This window comes from Sorex araneus, chromosome 7 (assembly GCF_027595985.1).
Source record: "Sorex araneus isolate mSorAra2 chromosome 7, mSorAra2.pri, whole genome shotgun sequence".
In the NCBI taxonomy this organism is placed as follows: Eukaryota; Metazoa; Chordata; class Mammalia; order Eulipotyphla; family Soricidae; genus Sorex; species Sorex araneus.
In genome coordinates this window covers 8,779,867-8,802,426 of record NC_073308.1, presented here as the reverse complement: position 1 = coordinate 8,802,426, position 22,560 = coordinate 8,779,867, and the positions used below count along the sequence as shown (strand labels likewise).

General features: G+C 44.2%; 1 protein-coding gene across 3 annotated transcripts in view; it reads right to left on the bottom strand.

Moving 5' to 3' along the window:
• Positions 1-22,560, bottom strand: part of LOC129406475 (leucine-rich repeat-containing protein 37A3-like) — a 46,653-nt gene that overhangs the window by 3,499 nt on the left and 20,594 nt on the right. For all 3 annotated transcript variants that reach the window (XM_055144343.1, XM_055144345.1, XM_055144344.1), the window contains 5 exons: positions 17,843-17,914; positions 16,420-16,494; positions 12,798-12,907; positions 6,485-8,106; positions 4,555-4,674 (listed from right to left, as the gene is read on the bottom strand). In XM_055144343.1, the coding sequence (XP_055000318.1) occupies positions 4,555-4,674; positions 6,485-8,106; positions 12,798-12,907; positions 16,420-16,494; positions 17,843-17,914 (1,999 nt within the window). The remainder of the gene's footprint in view (positions 1-4,554; positions 4,675-6,484; positions 8,107-12,797; positions 12,908-16,419; positions 16,495-17,842; positions 17,915-22,560) is intronic.

The window sequence follows — 22,560 nt, the reverse complement described above, 5'->3', positions numbered from 1 at the left end:
GCAATATGCAGGAACAATTTTATTTGCTGTTTAGGAGTAGCTCTTGGTGGCCCTTGTGGCTCTAGGGGTGAGGGCGTGTACTGCCGAGGATCGAACCCAGGTCTTCCTCACGCAAAGCATGAAACTAGCCCTCGGAGGGAGCTATCTCCCCAGTCTTAGCTGCAATGTTTTAACTTCATCTACTGAGATGGCGCTTTAACCCAAAGAGATAAATTTCACTTCCTTTTCTCTTTACCTAGGGGGGGTGGGGAGTTGGGGAGTGGGGGGTTGGGAGGTATACCGGGTTTTTTTTGGGGGGGGGGTGTTGTGGAATATGTGCACTGGTGAAAGGATGGGTGTTTGAGCATTGTATAACTGAGACATAAGCCTGAGAACTTTGTAACTTTCCACATGGTGATTCAATAAAATAAATTTAAAAAAAAAGTAAAGAGAGCTTACTGCACTGGATCAGCAAGATAACAACTTTATCTTTCAGTCCCAGGAGGGTGGAGACTCTACATTTTTGATCCTTCCAGTCAACAAGGAAAGTAATCAAGGAGTAGAAGAATGTCAGTGAGTGGTGAGTACATCAAACCACTGACATTCTTTTGAATTGCACTGTAGCACCGTCATCCCGTTGTTCATTGATTTGCTTGAGTGGGCACCAGTAATGTCTCCTTTGTGAGACTCGTTGTTACTGTTTTTGGTATATTGAATACACCACAGGTAGCTTGCCAGGTTCTGCCCTACAGGCAGGATACTGTTGGTAGCTTGCTGGGCTCTCCAAAAGGGACAGAGGAATCAAACCCAGGTCGGCTGTGTGCAAAGCAAACGCCCTACCCACTGTGCTATTACTCTGGTTCTGAAAAATAAACTATATTCTAATCAGAACTAAACTGTTTTTTCAAGGCAAAGGGGAAATGACATAAGTATAGTAACTGCTTCCTGAAAACAAATGGAGAAGAGATTAATACTCCTTGTTTTAGCTATTAGTAATTATAACTAGGAAGAAGATCATTAAAAGAGTCAGCTACACTGATGAGAAGACATGATACCTTTCATGCTATAAAGGTAGTCTTTTGTTCTTTGGTGTACAAAGTCTAAGCAAATCCAAGTTTTTAGTTGAAAAATCTGCTGACCTTGTATTTATCAAACAGAAATACATCTGACACTGAAAGAAAATATGTATGCTTGTCATAGTGCTACACATGTTTATTTTTGTACTTTTCCCTCATTCATAGTCAATAAAAAACTGCCTTCAATTTCCTTAATTCTCCCTTAAAGACCATAGCAATGTACCTTTTAAAACAGTAAAAATAATGACTTAACATAGTTCTCAGGTAATTAGAGCCAATTCAAAAATTACTGGTGAAAAAAAATTTAGACATTGTGATTTGTAAAACCATTAATAATAGATTTTAAGGCAATATCAATGTTAACTCCAAAGCCCCCTCCAGTGTCAACATTCCTACACTAATCAAGACCTGAGGCTGTCCCTTTATCCACCCCACTTCCTTTGCAAACTCATGCTTTGCTTTTTAATTTACTTATTATAGTTTGGGCTGGAGCAATAGCACAGCGGTAGGGCGTTCGCCTTTCACGTGGCCGACCCGTGTTCGATTCCTCCGCCCCTCTCACCTCCTCCCGGCAAGCTACCGAGTATCGTGCCCGCATGGCAGAGCCTGGCAAGCTACCCGTATTGGATTTGCCAAAAACAGTAACAAATAAGTCTCACAATCAAGAGACATTACTGGTGCCCACTCGAACAAATCGATGAGCAACGGGATGACAGTGACATGACAGTGACAGTGACATAGTTTGGGCCACATGCTTAGGGAGTGCTGACTTTATGTGTGTTTTTTTTTTCTTTTTGGGTCACACCTGGCGATGCACAGGGGTCACTCCTGGCTCATGCACTCAGGAATTACTACTGGCGGTGCTCAGGGGACCATATGAGATGCTGAGATTCGAACCCGGGTTGGCCGCGTGCAAGGCAAACGCCCTACCCGCTGTGCTATCACTCCAGCCCCACAGAGTGCTGACTTTAATGATTTTTTTTCCTTTTTGGGTCACACCTGGTGATGTTCAGGGGTTACTCCTGGCTCTGTACTCAGGAATCACTCCTGGTGGTGCTCAGGGAACCATATAAAAAGCAAAAGAGTAAATAAAATAAATAAAAACCATTAACTGGGGCCAGGTAGATAGCTAAGCAGTTAGAGGTGCCTGTGTTGAGTCTTCCCCACATGTGGTCCCTGAGCACCCCCACCAGGTGTGATCCTTAGCACTGTAGGCCCCCAACAGTTTTTTTTTCTAATTGTACTTTCATAAGGTTGTTCACATGAATTGATTACATTCAGGATTTCAACACCAATCCCACCACCATTACATCTTCCCACCATCCTTATTTCAATTTTCCCACCACTACTTAAGCCTACCTGCCACAGGCAGATGCTAGATAGTTTATTTTCTATTGCTTTTTATGAATATCATGACATGTCGCATGGCTGCGAAAGCAGCTGTGTGCTCCTGGAATTCTAAATTTGGAAATGATTGGGGTCCAGAGACACCTCTGCAGTGAGCGAATCCATTCCAAGATTCATTTGTGAGTCTCTGGATCAAGGCCATTAGTGGTTTTTTTTTTTTTTTTGTTTGTTTGTTTGTTTGTTTTTTGCTTTTTGGGTCACACCCGGTGATGCACAGGGGTTACTCCTGGCTCATGCACTCAGAAATAACTTCTGGTGGTGCTCCCGGGACCATATGGGATGCTGGGAATTGAACCTGGGTCAGCCATGTGCAAGGCAAACGCCCTACCCGCTGTGCTATCACTCCAGCCCCCAAGGCCATTAGTGTTCTTAAGTGGCTCCCGGAGGCAGTTTGTGGGCCTGAGAGCCAGGACCCCGAAGGGCGGGAGTCAGGAAGGACCAGCCAGTCCCCGCCCCCTGTGGCCTGGAGGCTTCAGTCTCTGGTACCGTGTACCTGTGCTTTTCTTCTAAAAGTTTGTGACTGCCAGGGGTTCATTTGGAGTAGGCAGAGAGAGAACAGCCGCTCCATCCATGGTGCCCCAGTGCAATCGACACGGCACCCACCAACAGTTCTATATCCTCCGTCCCGAACATGCTTAGAGAAGCATTGCTGGGAGTGCCCCAACACCGCCCCGAGCACTGCTTAGGAGGGGGAGAATCGTTAACTTCAGATTGGTTCTTAGTCTGTGATTCCTGTGCTAGCACATCACCATCTCCTGGGGACTTTTGAAAAGTGCGAAATACCCTGCTCACCTCAAGCTTAATGTATTGAACAAAGTATTGAGATTCAGTTAGATCCCAATAGTTTGTGTTTCAGCAAGTTTTTTGGATCATTCTGATGATTGCCGAAAGTTTGAGAGCCTTGGAAGGCATTCTTTAATATTTCCAGTTTCAAGTACCTGGCGCAGTGCTCAGGAGCAACTCCTCGTTGTGCCTGGGGACCATACGTGGTGCTGGGGATTGACTTGAGGTTGGCTGCAGCATGCAAAGCAAGTGCCTTAACACCCGAACTATCTCTGTTACAGTCTAAATAAACCCAATATAGCGCTTGAGGAACCGGGGCGATTCAGGTCTTACTCTTGGCTTTGCGCTCAGGCATTACTCCTGGCAGGTTTGGGAAACCATACCGAGTGCCAGGGTTCTAACCCTCGTCAGCCACATGTAAGGCAAATGCCCTATCCATTATACTATCTCAAGCCCCCAAATCTTTTGAGGCCGTGACATAAGGGCATTGGTCAAGGTTTTGGATGTTTTTGTGATGCAGAGGTGAGGGAACTATACATAAAAAACATGGGGCCAGGACAATAGTACAGGGGATAGTGCGTTTGCCTGGCATGCGGCTGACCCGGGTTTGATCCCCAGCATCTCTTTTGAATTAAAAAGAAAAAAAGTCTATGTTGAGAGCAGAGAGAGCGCTGAATGGTCAGAGTGCATGCTTTGCATGCAGAAGGGCCAGGCTGGATCCCTAGCTCTGCAAGGTCCCCTGAGCACCACCAGAAGTGACACCCCCTCCCACCTCCGCACTGAGCTGGGGGCAGGCCCTGAACATCGCAGGGTGTAGTCCCCAGATTGCACACAGGAAGACTGCTTTTTGTTTCAGCTCCAGCTTTCTTATCTTAACTTTTCAAAATTATCTAAGAGCTTGTAATTTTGGTTTCACTTCCACAGGGACCTCCAGGGAGTCAGGTTCCTTCGACAAGCCCTGGGATCATCTTTGCAATATGAGAAGCAAGCACACCTCAAGACTGAAGAGGAAAATCAAGCCTCAGTAGGAGGAAAAGGGGCGTTTATTTTCCATTTGTAGCCCTTGAATCGATTGTAAAGACAGACTGAATCTTGGAAGTCTTGGGGCTGGAGCGATAGCACAGCGGGTAGGGCGTTTATCTTAAACTCGGCCAACCCAGGTTCGATTCCCAGCATCCCATATGGTCCCCTGAGAACCGCCAGGAGTAATTCCTGAGTGCAGACCCAGGAGTAACCCCTGTGCATTGCTGGGTGTGACCCAAAAAGAAAAAAAAAAAACATCTTGGAAGTCTGAATAAACTGTTCTTACCTCAATGAGACCGATAATTATAATCAATATCATCACGACTACAATCACAAATATTACCACGATTGCTTTGGCCTCATGATAGCCATCATGATAGCCATATCCTGGAACTTCTTTTGTGAGCTGAAAGAAAAAGAACAATTGTTTTTATGCATTATTTTTGGGGGTCCACACCCAGCGATGATCAGGGGTTACTCCTGGCTCTGCACTCAGAAATCACTCCTGGGGGAACAAAAGGGATGCTGGGGATAGAATTTGGGTTGGCGAGGGGGCTGGAGCGTTAGCACAGTGGGTGGGGCGTTTGCCTTGCACGTGGCAGACCCAGGTTCGATTCCCAGCATCCCATATGGTCCCCTGAGAACCGCCAGGAGTAATTTCTGAGTGCATGAACCATTAGTAACCCCTGTGCATTGCCGGGTGTGACTCAAAAAGCACTGTATCACTGTATCACTGTCATCCCGTTACTCATTGATTTGCTTGGGTGGGCACCAGTAATGTCTCCATTGTGAGACTTGTTACTGTTTTTGGCATATCAAATACACCATGGGTAGCTTGCCAGGCTTTGTTGTGTGGGCGAGATACTCTCAGTAGCTTGCCGGGCTCTCTGAGAGGAATGGAGGAATCGGCTGCGTGCAAGGCAAACCCTCTACCCTACCTGCTGTGCTATTGCTCCAGTCCAAAAAGCAAAAAAAAAAAAAACAAAAATTGGGTTGGCGGCATGCAAGGCAAGAGCCTTACCCACTATCCTATTGCTCCAGCACCCAAGAATAATTAGACAAAAAGAAGGGAAGGATTCTTAAACGTATTCTAAAGAATGACTAACTATTATTATGCAGTCTAAAACCCCATTCTCTCATATGAGTGGACTATAGGTTTTGGTTTTGTATGTTTTAGGGTTGTTTTGTTTTTGTTTTCAGCCTATCCCCAGGGTCCTCAGAGCTCCTGCTGGCTCAGTGCTCAGGGGCACTCGTGTTGAGCTTTCTCCTTGGCCCCAATATGTTCTTACAGAGCACACCAGATATGTTACACCATCTTGTCTGTAGCCTTTCCTTCTACAATTTATTTATCTGGTGTGTTAGGTCCTCTCACACCTCTCCTAGGAACAGTGCTACCTTTCTATAAATGAGCACAGGGACCATCATTATTGTAGTCAAAATTGTGTGGCCACAAAAAAGAGAGCGAGCAAGTAAAAGAGGGAGAGCCAAGAGACCCTGGTCTTCCTGCTCGTGTTCTTTCATGGCATGGCCTGAGAGCCGCAGAAGCCCCTGAGCCTAGTCTCTGTGAGATACAGTTACAGAGCTTTCCTGATTGTTATCCAGTGTCAGCCATTCAGTGCTCCAACACCTGTCCCTCCACCAGTGTACATTACCCCCCAACATCATCCCCGTATCCCTCCTGCCACCTCCCCCCCGCCCTCAACCCACCTCTCTCTCTCTCTCTCTCTCTCTCTCTCTCTCTCTCTCTCTCTCTCTCTCTCTCCTCTCTGTCCCTCTCTTTCACCTTTTCTTTCCGCCTCTCTCTTTTCCCATTTCTTCCCTCTCCCTTCTCTCTTGCTGTCTCCTCTCTCCTCTCACTCTACACCCCCCTGTTGGACATTATAGTTTGCAATGCAGATACTGAGAGGTCATCATGTTTGATCCTTTACCCACTTTCAGCACACGTCTCCCATCCAGAAGGATCCCTTCCAACTATCATTGTTATCGTGATCCCTTCTCTATCCCAGCTGCCCTCTCTCCCAGCCCTTGAGCCAGGCTTTCAACTGTGGACCATTCATCCTGGTTGTTGTTTCTAACTGTTCTTGGGTGTTAATCTCATACTAAGTTTTAATTTTTTTTTACATCCCATAAATGAGTGCAATCATTCTACGTTTGTCCTTCTTCTGACTTATTTCACTTGTGAGACTCTATGAAAAAAAAAAAAAGTCTGTCCTCACCTCACTTTCGTCTGGCTGTTTCTGTTCACTCTGGCCTTCGGTATTCTCACTAATGTAGTTCTCAGTCTTCCACTGGTCCGTATCCCATTCTGGCTTGGGAACCTTTCCTTCCTCCTGCTCACTGAGAAGCTTCATCAGGAGGCCGGTTTCAGAGAGGATCTTGGCACACGCCACCTGCACCTGGGGCTTAGAGCAGTCCATTTTGAGAGTCCGCATCAAGTGAGCAATGAACTTCCTCACGTTGTTGTTGGGGATAAGGGACCGCAGCTGCTGGATGTATTCCATCTCCAGCTTGTCTCCTGGGTCTGGTTTTTGTGTAACAGAGACGATGTCCGTGGCCACGTTGTGATATTCCCACTGCATCTCGCTGGACTGCTTGACAGTCGGCGTGAGGTTGTCCACCATCGGGGCGTCCTTCTCATGGGAGGTGCCTTTGCTACCGACAGTTTTCTCTTGCAGCGTGATGCCTCTGGTGTTCGCCCCATTTGCAGCATGCGTGCTTTCTGCAGTCTTCTTTCCTGCATGTGAGTGTGAAGGTTGAAAGGACTGGAGCAAAGGTTTGTCCTGATCTCTCCAAGACAGAGACTCCTCTCTTGGCGGGGACTTGATGAGGCTCTTCACCGCAGCGAAAGGAGGCCGCTTGGCGACTCGCACTGGCCTCTCGGGTGCTGATTCTTTCGTGTCCCTATTCGCGCTGGCTTTAGCCCTTCTGCTTCCCAGGTGAGAATAAGATTTCTGAAAATTATAATTTATTTTATTGTGTAGCACGGGGCTGGGAAACTTCATGTTCCGAACCCTGGCATCTGCGTCTTCTAAAACTCGGAAAGTATCCCTTAGGTCTTTGGGGTTCTCGGGTGGGACTTTAGAAGTGGCAGCAGATGGCCTGCCCATGGAGAATTCTTCCAGGGGCATGGAGAACACCGCCTTGTGCTCCTGGATGGAGTTTGACTCCTCATTGAAGGAGTTTTCCACCAATTTCCTGGGCCTCCCCGTCAAGGGAAGCTCTTTTTTCTGGAGGCCCCCGGGGTCCTTGAGCACGCTGCTCATCTGCAGTGGTTTCCTCTCCCTCTCTGCCACCTTCCCTAAGTGTTTTCTCTTTGGCCAGACAGTTTTCAATTTCTTCGGAAAGATCTGACGGTTCAATTTGGGCCCGAAAAGTATGGAACGGACCAGCGTGGCAGTTTTCTCTCTCTTCCTAGCTTTGTGGACTTTTGCTTGAGTTGCTGCATTTATCAAGCTTTTCAGAAAATGGAGACTTTTCAACTTATTGTATGTTGAATTGTTGGATTCAAGCTGTAGAGACATCGGAATTGTGCTGTTCTTCAAATGAACCCCAGGATTTGCTTTGTCTTTTACATCTTTAAAAAGGAGCTTAAGGAAGGGTAACAAGGTTGATTCAACATCTTTTATGTTACCTTCCTGGAAAAAAGGCATTATGTAATTTAGCTTATTCATCATATCGTTATCATTGAAGTCCAGCTGCTCATTTATGAAAAAGGACATTCTGTCTCTCTCTGATGAGGCCTTGTCCGGTTCTATGGTCAGTTCGGTGCTAGTGTTCTTTTTTCGGGCCTGTAAAGTCTCCATGAACTCCCCTTCTATATTATTTATGGATTCCTCATCTGTCAAAAAGGAAGAGCTTGCTTTTGATCATGAAAGATAACTGGGGAATATTTTGGGAGCATCTACAGACATAAATTTCAGGCAAGTAAATGAGTAATCAGTAAACAAGTGCTGTATTGGTGGGGGGGAGGCACAGGGAAACCCTAAATTGATATCTATGATTGATAACAACAAAAGGAGAAACAAAGTGGTCATCGCTATTTATTCAGAATAAATAGGGCATGAAATCCAGTACATGTCTTTATTATTATTCCACTGGGGGACAGAGTGACAGAAGAGCAGATAAATATTTGTCTTGTATGCAGCCAACCTGGGTCTGATCCCCAGCACCCTATAGGGTCCCTCAAGCCTTACCAGGCCTGACCCCTGAACACAAAGTCAGGAGTAAACTTTGAGCACCTGAGTATGCCCCCAAACAAACAAACACAGAAACAATAATGATATGATTATTCTACTGGTCCCAAAGGATCAAGTGCCCAGAATTCAAGACAAATATTTGTTGCTCAGTTAGACTCTTTACAGATCAACTATGACTTCTGTTTTATTTTTTGGCCATTCCCAGCCATGCTTAGGGGTTGCTCCTGGTTCTGCTCTTAGAATTCTAGGAATTTAGAATTGAATTTTGAATTCAACATAATCTGTTTCCAACTGTATTCTGTGAATCTGAAGGTATTTCAGATCATTAAAAACTAACTAACCTTGGGTCTGTGATTCAGCCACAGCACACAGGATTGAAGCACAGATGACTTAAATAACATGCATCTTAGAGATAAGTGACCTTCCTCTATGATTAGGGTGGAGTGTTTTAGATAGATAAAATTGAAGATTAAAACTGCGCAAGTTCCAAATTCTGTTTTAAAATCTACATTTTTTGAGTAAAAAAATGCCTATTTTAATGTCTACCTGCTCTCAATGCTTATTGGTTTATATAGAGTTAAACATTGAACTACTTTAATAATTTATTCTTTATGCTGATAGTTTTACTCTTTTAATAACCCAATTTAATACTTAAATCCATGTTAGAGTTTATCTTATCACTGTTATGAGCTAATTGAAAAATAGTACCATCAATCACTATTAACATTTGAAAACTTTACATAATGTATCACAGGGAGAGCAACGGGATTAGTTCCTGGTATTTCAAACAAATCACATATATTTGGCTCTTCTTTAGGTTTATCAGAGAAACTATTTAATAAATTTTACAGATATAATAATGGAGTTATTAGATAATTCAACCCTGAGTTAGAGAAGCATAAGAATAAGCCCAAGAAATTTGAATAGTTTAATGGACTACAAAAATAATCATTTTTTAGTTAGTTATCTTATGGCTCACAATTATCATGTGTCTGACAAAAGTTTAATAAAACTAGCCTGATCTTGATCATAATATGTACTAATCAAATATGTAAAAAGATATATGATAAAGTTTATACTTGGTGCTCAGAATTCATCGAAAAGATAAACTACACTTGAAAAATAATTGAGGTTTTTTTGGGGGGGCTACCTAGCAATGCCTAGGGGTTACTTCTGGTTTTGCACTCAGAAATCACTCATGATAGTGTTTGGGGGGCCATTTGAGATGCTGGGGATTGAATCCGGGTTGGTTACATGCAAGGCAATCACCTTACCCGCTTTACTATCTCTAGCCCAAGAGAAAACATCTTTATAATGGTTAAATTTTTACTTTAATTAAATTTTACATGTGTCTATTACTTATACTTGTTTGCATAATTGTTGATAGCATACTTTTTAAGTAATCTAGAACCACCTTATGAAAGTAGATAAATGCCGGGCTAGAGAGAGAGTACAGAAGGTAAAGCATTCACTTTGCATGTGTCCAACCCAGATTTGATCCCTGGAATCCCACATGTTCCCTGAACACCAGCAGAAGTAATTCCTGAGTGCAGAGCCAGGAGTAATCTCTGAGCATTAATGCGTGTTGCTCCCAAAAGCAAATTAAAAATTAATCAACAAATCTTTTTTTGGTAATTATGGCCACCAGGCTGCAGCGATAAGAACAGCAGGTAGGGTGTTTGCCTTGCACCTGGCTGATTCCTCCATTCCTCTCGGAGAGCCTGACAAGCTACCAAAGTATCCCACCCACATGGCAGAGCCTGGCAAGCTCCCTGTGGCGTATTTGGTATGCCTAAAACAATAGCAACAAGTCTCACAATGGAGACATTACTGGTGCCCGCTCAAGTAAATCGATGAACAAAGGACGACAGTGCTACAGTGCTGCTCTCAGAAATTATTCTGGGTGGTGCCTGGGGGACCACATGGGAATCTGGGAAGGAAACTTGGGTTGACTGCATGAAAGATAAGCACCCTCGGTCTGGAGCAATAGCACAGGAGGTAGGTTGTTTGCCTTGCATGCAGCCAATCTGCGTTCGAATCCCAGTATTCTATATGGTTCCCTGAACACTGCCAGAGCCAGGAGTAAACCCTGTGCATTGCCAAGTGTGACTCAAAAAAGCGTAAAAAAAAAAGGCAAGCACCCTCTCCATTATACCATCTCTCTAGTCCCTCAACTATGATTTATTATACTCCCATACCTTTATCCTGTCCTGCCCATAAAAAGAGAGAGGACATTTCTCTCTACCTCTTTTGGGTGCTAATATTCTTATTACCATCATAGACGAAGAAGAAATTCCTCCAGAAATCAGGTCCTCATCTGAATGCACCCTTTCTCCCCCTACCCACTAAATCTTTTGCTGATTAGCCCTTAGCCTCATATTGTTGAATCTGGGCAGATGTCTAAGGATATGTTAATGGATTTGCCAGAGTATATGTCAATGTGCAATGTTGAGAAAATCTAGATGCTTGGGAAACTGTATAGGATGCCGGCAATGGAACCCAGGTCATCTGTGTGCAAGGCAAGTCCCCTACCCACTGTACTATCTCTCTGGCCCTGGAAATAATATTGGAGCTCCCAAAATTGGGGAAAACAACTCTTATTAGATGTGTATTTTGCCTTTACCTACTTCCTACTATTTTCAGCTCTACTTTAGGGAACCGTACAAAGTTTCTGACTGCTTGAAGATCAAGTATAACATTGTGCAGTTGGGTTTCTTTTGGGGGGAAGTGGGGCCAAACCCAGAAATGTTCAGGGGTTACTTCTGTCTCTGTGCTCAGGGATCACTCCTGGCAGTAATTGGGGACCATCTGGAATGCTAGGGATCCAACCGAGGTCTACTGTATGGAGGGCAAGTGCCCTAGCTGCTAGACTCTCTCCAACCAAACTTTAATGAAGAATTAAAAATGCTTTTGGTGGTGGTGAAGTTTAGAGGGGGAGTTAAAGGAAGTGAGGAAGAAGCATGGACTTGCAAAGAGTCCCAGACTGGGATCACACGATGTAGGCATTAGGCACATTTAACACTTTTAGTTTTGCTGTTCCTCACCTAAAAAAATAATATTAGTATTGTATTCTGAATTTTGATTGCTTGGTTTAGTTATTCTCTAAATAAAATCACTGCAATTGGGGTAACGTGGTTATAATAGTACCAATGCAATTGGTTTCCATGTACAAAGTGAACTTCCCTGGACCACCGCTGAAGTGCCGAGACACCATGGTCCGTACAGCACCTCCAGTCTGACTCTTCTTCCCGCCACCCCACTAGGTTTGATGTTCATCTTATGAAAAGTGTTTCCTAAATGATTCTCCTGCCCACCTCTGAAAAGGGAGTAATAGACTTTCTAAAAGTTGATTTTAAAAATAACACTAGCTTTGTGTAAGAAGCAAAGTGATTTGATGTGCCCAATTGCTGATAGCGAATCTGATTCATAATATCCCAGCGTGAAAACACTTTTGTGGGCGGGGTATGTGTATGTGTGTGTGTATGTGTGTGTGTGTGTGTGTGTGTGTGTGCGCGAGCGTGAGTGCGTGAGCACGTGTGAATGTGCCACACTCAGCGGTGCCCAAGGGATACTCCCAGCAGTGCTTGGGAGACTTTTGTGGGGGTTGAACCCACACCTCCCACATGAAAAGCATGTGGTGCAACCTATTGATCTATTTTCCTAAAAGCACATTTTGGAAGTTATGAAGCTAAGGTCAGTAAACTTACTGTGTGGAAAGATACTTAAGAGCACCTGAGTGCTTTGTAGATGGAAGGGTTAAAATTCAAAAAAGTCTCAGAGGTGGGGATGGTCTAAGAATCCCGGAGACCATACATCCTTAGAAGGACTGAGTGGCAACCTCTGCTTAGAAAACCAGAAATTCTCAGTCTCTAAGCAAAACTTTCATAAGACAGTATGACTTGTACTTGCCTATAAAATTACAAAAACACATGCAATAAAATACCTACACCTGTCCTGTGAAGAAAAGGGCTCTTGAGATCTGTTCTATATAAAATCTGCTTACAAACTGCATTCTGTGGCTGAGCTCTCATCTGGAGGACCAGTACCTTGCCCAGAGTCTGGCCCTCATTTGTGACCATTAGTGTTAGCTCCCGTCCCCACTTTCATCTCTTTTCTTCCATTCCTCTTGTCTTCAGGTCATGCATAGACTGTTAAGGTAACGATGTGACTGAGATGCAGACTTTTACCAAGGGAAATCGTTCTTAGAAATATAGGGAGTTGAACTCTGAATAAAAATAATGCAACTGCATAATCAGTTTAAAATGGACCATCAGTGATTAAAATTAAAATGAAACATAAATTAAAAAGCTATCAGCAGGCAATTCAGACTCACCACAGTGTGTGCTGCTGGTACATTCACAATGTAGTTTGACTACTTTGCAGACAGAGTCTATTTTATTCTTAAATTGGCAGAGGCAGCAGGTGAGATGCCTAGGTAAGATCCTATGAATGAAAACACAGAGAATTAAGTGCAGAGTAAAGGGGTTACTGTAATAGGTAGAAGAGGCAGCCAAAGCCACTGTGCAGCTATTCAAAATGTTCCTGAGAACCATGGATGAGGCGCTGCTCGAACTCGGTGGTGGTGGGAACCCAACTGGGAGGTGATGCATGCAAAGTGTGTACCTGAACTCCTCTACTATCACTTCAGCCCTCAGAAAATTGAGTTTTGTTTTTTAGTCATATCTGGTGGTGCTCAGGGGTTTCTCTGGCAGTCCGCTCAGGGATCATTCCTTGCAGGCAGAGAATGCATAGACAGTGCCAAAGACTGAACAAGGGTTATTCACATGCAAAGCAAATACCTAACTCACTATCTTATCTCTCCAGCTCCCAGATAACAATAACATAAAAATGCCAGTTATAACCTGGGGAAATCTGAAAGCACTTTTCCAGACTGTAAAAAAAAACAGGGACTAGAGTAATAGTATAGTGTAGCAGGTCTGGCATTTGCTTTGAGCACGGTCGACCTGGGTTTGATCCCCAGTATCCATGAGACACCAAAAGTGTCTCTTGAGTATCTCAATTTAAAAAATATTTTTTAATGGGACGAAGAAATGAACAGAAACTTTTCCAAGGAAGAGATATGAATGACCAAAAGGCACATGAAACAATGCTCTGCATCACTAATCATCAGGGAGATGCAAATCAAAACAACCATGAGATACCACCTCACACCACAGAGAATGGCACACATCCAAAAGAACAAAAGCAACTGCTGTTGGAGAGGATGAGGGGAGAAGGGGACCCTTCTAAACTGCTGGTGGGAATGCCGACTGGTTCAGCCCCTTTGGAAAACAATATGAACGCTTCTCAAAAAATTAGAAATTGAGCTTCCATTTAATCCAGTAATACCACTACTGGGAATATATTCTGGAGAAACAAAAAAGTATAGTCGAAATGACATCTGCACTTATATGTTCATCGCAGCACTGTTTACAATAGCCAGAATCTGGAAAAAACCCGAGTGCCTGAGAACAGATGACTGGTTAAAGAAACTTTGGTACATCTATACAATGGAATACTATGCAGCTGTTAGAAAGGATGAAGTAATGAACTTTGCATATAAGTGGATCAACATGGAAAGTATCATGCTAAGTGAAATGAGCCAGAAAGAGAGGGACAGACATAGAAAGATTCCACTCATCTGTGGAATATAGAACAACAGAGTAGGAGACTAATACCCAAGAATAGTAGTATATAATACCAGGAGGTTGGCTCCATAGCTTGGAATCTGGCCTCACATGCTGAGGGAAAGTCATCCCAGATAGACAGGGGAACACCAAGTAATATGTGATTGGAGATCCTGCTCAGAAGGGAGATGCGTGCTGAAAGCAGACTAGAGACTGAACAGGATGACCACTCAATACCCCTATTGCAAACCACAACACCCAAAAGGAAAGAGAGATATCAAATTGGAATGCCCCGCCACAGAGGTGGGGTGGGTGGGGGGGATGGGATTGGAGGTGGGGTGGGAGTGATACTGGGTTTATTGGTGGTGGAGAATGTGGAGAATGGACACTGGTGGAGGGATGGGCTCTTAAACATTGCATGAGGGAAAAACAAGTACGAAAATGTGTGAATCTGTAACTGTACCCTCACTGTGAATCACTAATTAAAAAAAAATTGAAAAAAAAATAAAATCACACCTCAATTAAACATAGCTTAAGAAAAATAAACAAGCAGGGGTATGATGCCAGCAGCAGGTCAGTCTATACCTGCGGAGCGAGTGCATCAGCAGCCAGATGGACCCTTCTGGCTTCCTGATAACCCAAAATTGCTGATGTACCTGTGGCTGAACTCCAACAACTTAGGGCAAGTTTACCAAGAAACTAAGCAGCCAAAAGTTTGGTATGTGGGAGCCAACCCACAAACCACATCTGGCTCAGTTATACAAGTTAATTTACCGGCCATATTTCAGAGACCCATAAATCTCAAAAAGAGATCAAAAGCCGCACTTAGGGCTGGTCGTGAGGCGCCCTACGGCTAAGCCAGCATACCCTGCAGAGCATATGCCAATAGTTTATTTCTCTGGAAAAGATAGAAACAAGGGCCACGATCCAGAGACACACAAAAGGATCTTTGAACTGAGAAGCTCTCTGCGAGATGCCTCCGGACTTTAAGCCAGGCCAACTTCACTGGGGAGCCTCAGACAGAGGCAGGCATCATCCCTCCACCTGCCCCTTAAAAACCCCGACAGCCACCAACTTCCAGAACCCAATGAGAAGTGCAGGTACGAAGGTTCAGTGACAGCAAATTCCAGGCCTCAAGGGATAGGGGATGGGCCTGTCCCTCTCATGCCCCCGACTCCCCGTGGGAACCTGGAGGTCATGCCCACAAACTGCCTTCGGCTGCCACTTAAGCTCTTTAATGATCATGATCCAGAGATACACAATTTCTGAACTGAGCAGCTCTCTGCAGAGATTTCTCCACACCTAATTATTTAAACTTTTAGAATTCCAGGAGCACACAGCCCTCTTGTAGCCGTATGACATCTTATACTATTCATAACAAGCAATGCAAAAGAGCATGGGGGAGACTGTCAGCCAGAGGCAGGGGGAGGGGTGGGACTGGGAGGGATACTGGGGACATTGGTGGTGGAAGATGTGCACTGGTGGAGGGTTGGGTGTCTTATCACTGTATGACTGAAACTCAAAAAGGGAAGCTTTGTGACTGTATCTTACAGTGATTAAAAAAAATTAAAAAAGGTGTTAGGCTGGGAAACTCAGTCGGGCCCCCCAGGGCTTAAAGCGCGGCCCGGGAGAGCGGGCCCAGATGACCGGGTGGGCTCCGTGCGGTATCGGGGAGGTGGGCCCGTCACCTGGCCTCGGTGCTGCGTCCGGCCGGGGGCTTAGGGCACACGCCCCGGACCCCAGGGCTCCGCAGACGGGCCGGCGGCCCCTGCACCCCGGGGAGCTCCAGGCATCTGCTCTGGGCGCGCGGCTGCAGCGACACACTGGCACCAGGGGTGTGTGTGTTTCTGTGTGTGTGTACACAATGACACAATGGAAAGAGTTCAGGATTGTTGCGGGATGGGTGTGTGTGTGTGTGTATACGTATGCACAATGAAAACAGTTCAGGGTTGTTACAGGATGGCAATTTGCAGGGTTGCATGATGCAGCACCCCAGGGAGAGAGGGGTGTGTGTGTGTGTGTGTGTGTGTGTGTGTGTGTGTGTGTGTGTGTGTGTGTGTATACGTATGCACAATGAAAACAGTTCAGGGTTGTTACAGGATGGCAGTTTGCAGGGTTGCATGATGCAGCACCCCAGGGGAAAAAAAAATTAAAAAAATTAAATTAACATTCTGAATAAAAAATAGTAATGTGGAGTTCATGCCAAATTGAATTAGCTTAATTAATGGCTGAATAAATAGTAGTACTCCTACATTAAAAAAAAAGAGAAACAAAAATAAAAAGTCTTAAAAAACAAAGTGAAAATAAATGTCAGAAAAATCAACTTACAGTTTTTCCAATTCAAGAGTCATCATGAGGATGTTTTGGACTGGTCCAAGCGACACTTGTGTTGCTCCCATGTCTCTGAGGGACAAAGCACAAGCATGATGAGAATCCAAATACAGAAGCTCTAGAGTTAAATAGATGAGATTAAAGAGGCATAACTTTGATTCTGGCTTCCTGTAAAGCCAGGTCAACTGCTTACTCTAGACCATAATTCCAGAGAGCTCTTACAGAAATAAGAGATTTCTCTATCATCAAATTAATGACAATTTGGTAGACTAAATAAATTTCCTTCCTTCTTTCCTCCCTCCCTTCTTCCTTCCTTCCTTCCTTCCTTCCTTCCTTCCTTCCTTCTTTCTTTCCTCCCTTCCTTCCTTCCTTCCTTCCTTCCTTCCTCCCTCCCTCCCTCCCTCCCTCCCTTCCCTTCCTTCCTTCCTTCCTTCCTTCCTTCCTTCCTTCCTTCCTTCCTTCCTTCCTCTAAATAAATTTCCTTCCTTCCTTCCTTCCTTCCTTCCTTCCTTCCTTCCTTCCTTCCTTCCTTCCTTCCTTCCTTCCTTCCTTCCTTCCTTCCTTCCTTCCTCTAAATAAATTTCCTTCCTTCCTTCCTTCCTTCCTTCCTTCCTTCCTTCCTTCCTTCCTTCCTTCCTTCCTTCCTTCCTTCCTTCCTTCCTCCCTTCCTTCCTTCCTCCCTCCCTCCCTCTCCTCCCTCCCTCCCTCCCTCCCTTCCTTGCTTCCTTTCCTTCCTTCCTTCCTTCCTTCCTTCCTTCCTTCCTTCCTTCCTTCCTTCCTTCCTTCCTTCCTTCCTTCCTTCCTTCCTTCCTTCCCTCCCTTCCTTCCTCCCTCCCTTCTCTTGTCTCTTCCTTCTCTTGTCAATTTAGACTTCTCTTTCTAAATTGCATCTACTTCGTTTAATGTTTCTTTTTCATGTGAGCTGGGGGTGGCCTTGGATTTTGGCCACATCTGGCAGTACTTGGGAGATATGTTGGGTGCTGTACTTGTGGGTTGCACTGAGTAGAACTCTGGGGAACACATAAGGTGCCAGAGATTGAATCCAGGCCTCCAGCACCCAGTGCACAGGCTCCAACCACTCACCTATCTGGTCCTCTTTTATTTACTTTCTTTTTTAAATAATGTTTACATTATTACTCGTTATTTTCTGGAATAAATAATACTTCTACACGCATCTGTATGTTTCTTATCTATATGTACTCAACATTGCTCTTTTCCTCTTTTGGCTGTTACCCATGTACATTATTTCTTAATGTTTTCCTTTGAAAATAAATCTCATTTCAACAATCCAGTGTTAAAATTAAAAATATAACTTTTAAATTCAATGCAAGACACATAATCTATGACAGAAATGGAGAAAAATAAAGACAGCAAATCATAGCAGAAATCATATGAACTACAAAGCTATTACAATACTTACAGATATTTTAATGCTGGTAATTGAAAAAGATATGAATCTTCAATAGTTGTTAGAGGATTATGACTGAGAATTCTAAAAAATACAATAAAATGAAAATTATCTGCATAATCAGTAACTAGGATTGAAGTTTTTATTTATTTTACTGGCATGGAACTTGAAGGTAAAAAACATTATTTTCTGTGATTATCTATAATCACACTTAGAATCCATAAGGCATTCCCCCTCCCTTTTGTAAATCTTTTTTGGTCACGCCAGTGATGCACATGGGTTACTTCTGGCTCATGCACTCAGGAATTACTCCTGGTGGTGCTTGTGGGACCATATGGGATACTGGGAATTGAATCCGGGTCACCTGTGTGCCAGGCAACCGCCCTACCTGCTGTGCTATTTCTCCAGCACTAAGCATTCTCCCTTTGGAAAACACTCAAGTCTCTAGATGATAAAGTAAAGGGGAAACGGGGGGTGGGGTGGGTGGAGAGGAGTGGGAAACAAAACAAATCTACCGAAAAAAAATATATATGCTAACAAATTTTCCCAAGTTGAAAACCCTAGGAATAGGGGCCAAATAGTACAGCAAGTAGGGCACTTGCCTTGCATGCAGCTGACTTGTACGTTTCATCCCTGGAATCTTATATAGGCCCCAGAACACACCGGAGTGATCCCTGAGCACAGAGTCAGGAGTAAGCCCTGGGAACCACTGGGTGTGTCTTCCCATCACCCCCAAAGAAGTAAGAAAACCCGAGGAGTGATGATGTCTGCAGGAAGTCCTTGCTCTGAAGCAAATATTATTTCTTTTTCTTTTTTTAAAAAAATTTATAATGTAGGAGTACTGCTAGTTATTCAGCCATTGATTAAGCTGATTAAATTGGGCATTAGCTCCACATTACTTTTTAAAAATTTTTTAATTCTATAAGTTAGTTCACAATGTTTGATTTCACTCAACATTCAAACACCAATGCCACCACCATTACACCTTCCCTCCACCAAATTTGGGATGTTTCCATCCCAAGCCCTGAACCCTGTCACAAAGCACAACCGAAGTAATATATTTTGTATTGTCTGTTATGAAGAACTGCTGAGCATTCTTACAAAAAAGTGTTCATATAGGAAACAGTGTGAACATTGTTCTATTTTGGCAGAAACCATTAAGACATTCTGGAGGATATCACTAGCATGTTGTTGAACTTTGGGTGGTGTGAACTTTGGTATACATATCTGAAAATATGTATATATGCATATATATATTTCCCCATATGACTTATTGCCTACTATCTGAACTCCATCAAATGTGGTGTTGTAATTATGGAGAATGGGTAGGAAGTGTTTTATGACGTGTTGTGCTGCCACTTTTGCCGCTGCACAATCCAGGAATAAGTTTGCTCATAGGTGAGGCACAGCCCAAGCGCATGGGGCATAAAAAGTGATAAACAGGAGAAGAGATGAACAGGAACTTCCTCAAAAAAGAATACAAATGGTCAGGGACCGAGAGATAGCATAGTGGGTAAGGTGCTTGCTTGGATGCAGCAAACCTGGGTTCAATCCCCAGCATCCCATATGGCCCCCGAAGCAACATCAAGAGTGATTACTAAGTGCAGAGTTGGGAGTAAGCCCTGAACATGGCCAACTATGGCCCAACTCCCAGCCCAAAAGAAATACAAATGACCAAAATGCATATGGAAAAAAAGGTTCTATATCACTAATTATCAGAGAAATGAAGATCAAAGCAACAGTGAGATATCATCTCATACCACAGAGACTGGTACTCATCAAAGAGAACAACAATAACTAGTATTGATGAGCATTTGGGGGAACAGGGCCCCTCATTCACTGCTGTGAGAATGCTAACTGATCCAGCATTTTTGGGAAGACAATATGGACATTCCTCAAAACACTAAGAATTAAACTTCCATATGACTGGCAGAGGAACCCAGGTGTGCGGGACCCGGGGCTTAGATCTCCAAGGCTGCTCGGATCGGGACTAGGCCTCTTGCACCCAGATTCTCCATTTTCCAGTAGCTAGACAGTCACACCCAGAAATCTCCCCCAACACACACACACACCATGTAATCCCTTCAATGCAAACATCCAGAGAATATAAAACCAAGCTTTCTGAAGCGTGCAGATGCAATCACACAACATCTGATAGCCTAGTTATCCCTCTTGGAAAACCTGGCAAATTACTGAGAGTTTACTGCCATTAAGGAAAGCCTGACAAGCTCCCTGTGGCGTATTCATAGGCCAAATACAGTAACAATGATGGGTCTCATTCTCCTGACCCTGAATAGCCTCTAATGAGGCACCATTGGGAAGGACAAGTAAAGAGAGGCTGCTAAAATCTCAGGACTAGGATGAATGGAGACGTGACTGGGCCCACTCAAGCAAATCATTGATCAACGGGATGACAGTATATACATACCTCGCAGAAAGCCCGGCAAGCTACCGAGAGTATACTGCCCACTTGGGCAGAGCCTGGTAAGCTACCTGTGGCGTATTCGATATGCCAAAAACAGTAACGATAGGTTCCATTCTCCTGACCCTGAAAGAGCCTCCAATCATTGGGAAAGACAAGTAAGAAGAGACTGCTAAAATCTTAGGGTTGAGAGGAATAGAGACGTTACTGGTGCCCGCTCGAGTAAATCGACAAACAATGGGATGACAGTGATACAGTGATGACCCAGAAATTCCACTCTTGTGAATATATCCTAAGGGCCCAAAAGCACAATGCATAAAAGACGTCTGCACTCCTAGGTTCATTGCAGCACTATATACAACAGCCAAAATATGGCAACAGTCCAAATACCAACAAACAGATGACTGGATAAACTATGGTATAGATACACAATAGAATATTACCCAGCTATAAGAGGAGATAGAGTCATGCAATTTGCTGCAATGTGGATAGATCTGAAGAGTTTCATGCTGAGTGAAATCAGTCAGAGGGAGAGGAACGGACTCAGAACCATCTATCTCAAACTTTGTAGGGGAACCTCAAATGTCCAATGCCACGGAAACAAAGAGCTGAACTGATCTTCAGTAGGAAACTTGCCACTGGGGCAGAGGTGGGAGATAAGTTAGTGAGGGGAACAGTAGGACAATGAGATGGCTGGAGAAAGCGCCTGGTACAGGGGCAGAGGGGGCGTGGGGGAGGGAGTGGGGGAGATGGGTGTACAGTGAGTAGGGCACTTAAAATTCACAGCTCCCAAAGTGAATTTTAAAATGACTATAATAAGCATGAGAAGATAGTTAATGTCTTGCCATTAGCAGAACATAAATCCAAGCCACAATCAGATACTACTTCATACCCAGTAAGATGGCTAAAAGCAGACAAAAGTGCAACCAGGGTGATGGAGAAATTGAAATCCTTATGCACTGCTGGTGAAAATATAAAAAGAGGCACTGCAGAAAAGCTTGATGGTCCCTCAAAAAAGTTAGCCATAGTTACCAAAGACTCAGCAATGTAATACCTGGATATGTGTCCAAGAAAAATGGAAACGTGTAAATACTCAAAAATGAGTATTCATAGTCGAAAAATGGAAGGGGCACCTGAGCACATGCTTTGCATATCAGTACTTTCTCTGGCTGACTTCTTCTGCATTTTAAAATGTATGCGCACACCTAGCTCATTCATTGCCTCTTTTATATTCATGACCTTATCTTTATGCTTTATGGAGTAAACTGTGGCAAAAGGACTAAGAAGTATGACTTAGAGGTAAAACACTTGTCTTGCAGGAATAAAATCTGAGGTTCTATCCCCAGCCCGGCAAATAAAGGAGCAACAGTTTTTATCAATCTCAGAGGGCATGACTGAGTTGGGGAGTTCGCTCAAAGTGGCAGAGCAGATGCCTGGCATTTGCGAGGGGCTGAATTTGACTCCTGGTATAATCAGATCCGTGAGCACCACCATAATTGGTTCCTAGGTCCTTTGGACATTATTGGAGAATCCTATTTAAAAATCAACAAAAAGAGGGTTCAAACAAACAAACCAAAAAGGGCTGGTGTAAATGCCTTGCCCAAGGGGGTGGGGTGGGCAGGTTCATGGCACTACATGGCCCCCCTCAAGCACCCCCTCAAGGCCCAGCACCCCATGAGCACTGCAGGGTATAGTCCAAAAACAGTAAAAAAGACTGATCTCTTTCAGTGACCAAAAACCTTTCTTTGGGTTACTGGGCCACACCCAGCTGTGCTCAGGGCTGACTCCTGGCTGTGCACTAAGGGATCAGCCCCAGTGGTGTTCTGGGGAGCACATTCAGTGCTGGGGATTACATATGGGTCAGTGACGTGCAAGGCAAGTGCCCTCCCAACTGTACCATCTCTCTGGCCCCAGCCAGTATTACTTCAAATGCCCTTTTGAAATAGATCTTATCTGGGGACTCCGGCTTGACCCCCTCACTGCAAGCATTCAGCCTGGAATTCAATCCCCCGTGTCACCACATTGGCTGAGTGAGATTCCTGGCAGCTCTGGGGGGGTCTGAGTCTTGCAGCTCTGCCATTCCTTGTCCCTGGCAATTGTTTACCAGTTGCACTGCAGTCAGTCAGAAGCACCTTAACATCACAACAAAAGAGGCCCAATCCCTGGCAGGCAACACTACTAAAAGGTGTGGAAACACTGTTGAGTATGCTACCTCAGGATAGAAAAACATTCAAAAGGACACATGAACACACATTCTTCGCAGCACTCAGTGCAATAGCTAAGATACGGAATCAACGTAGGTGTCCAA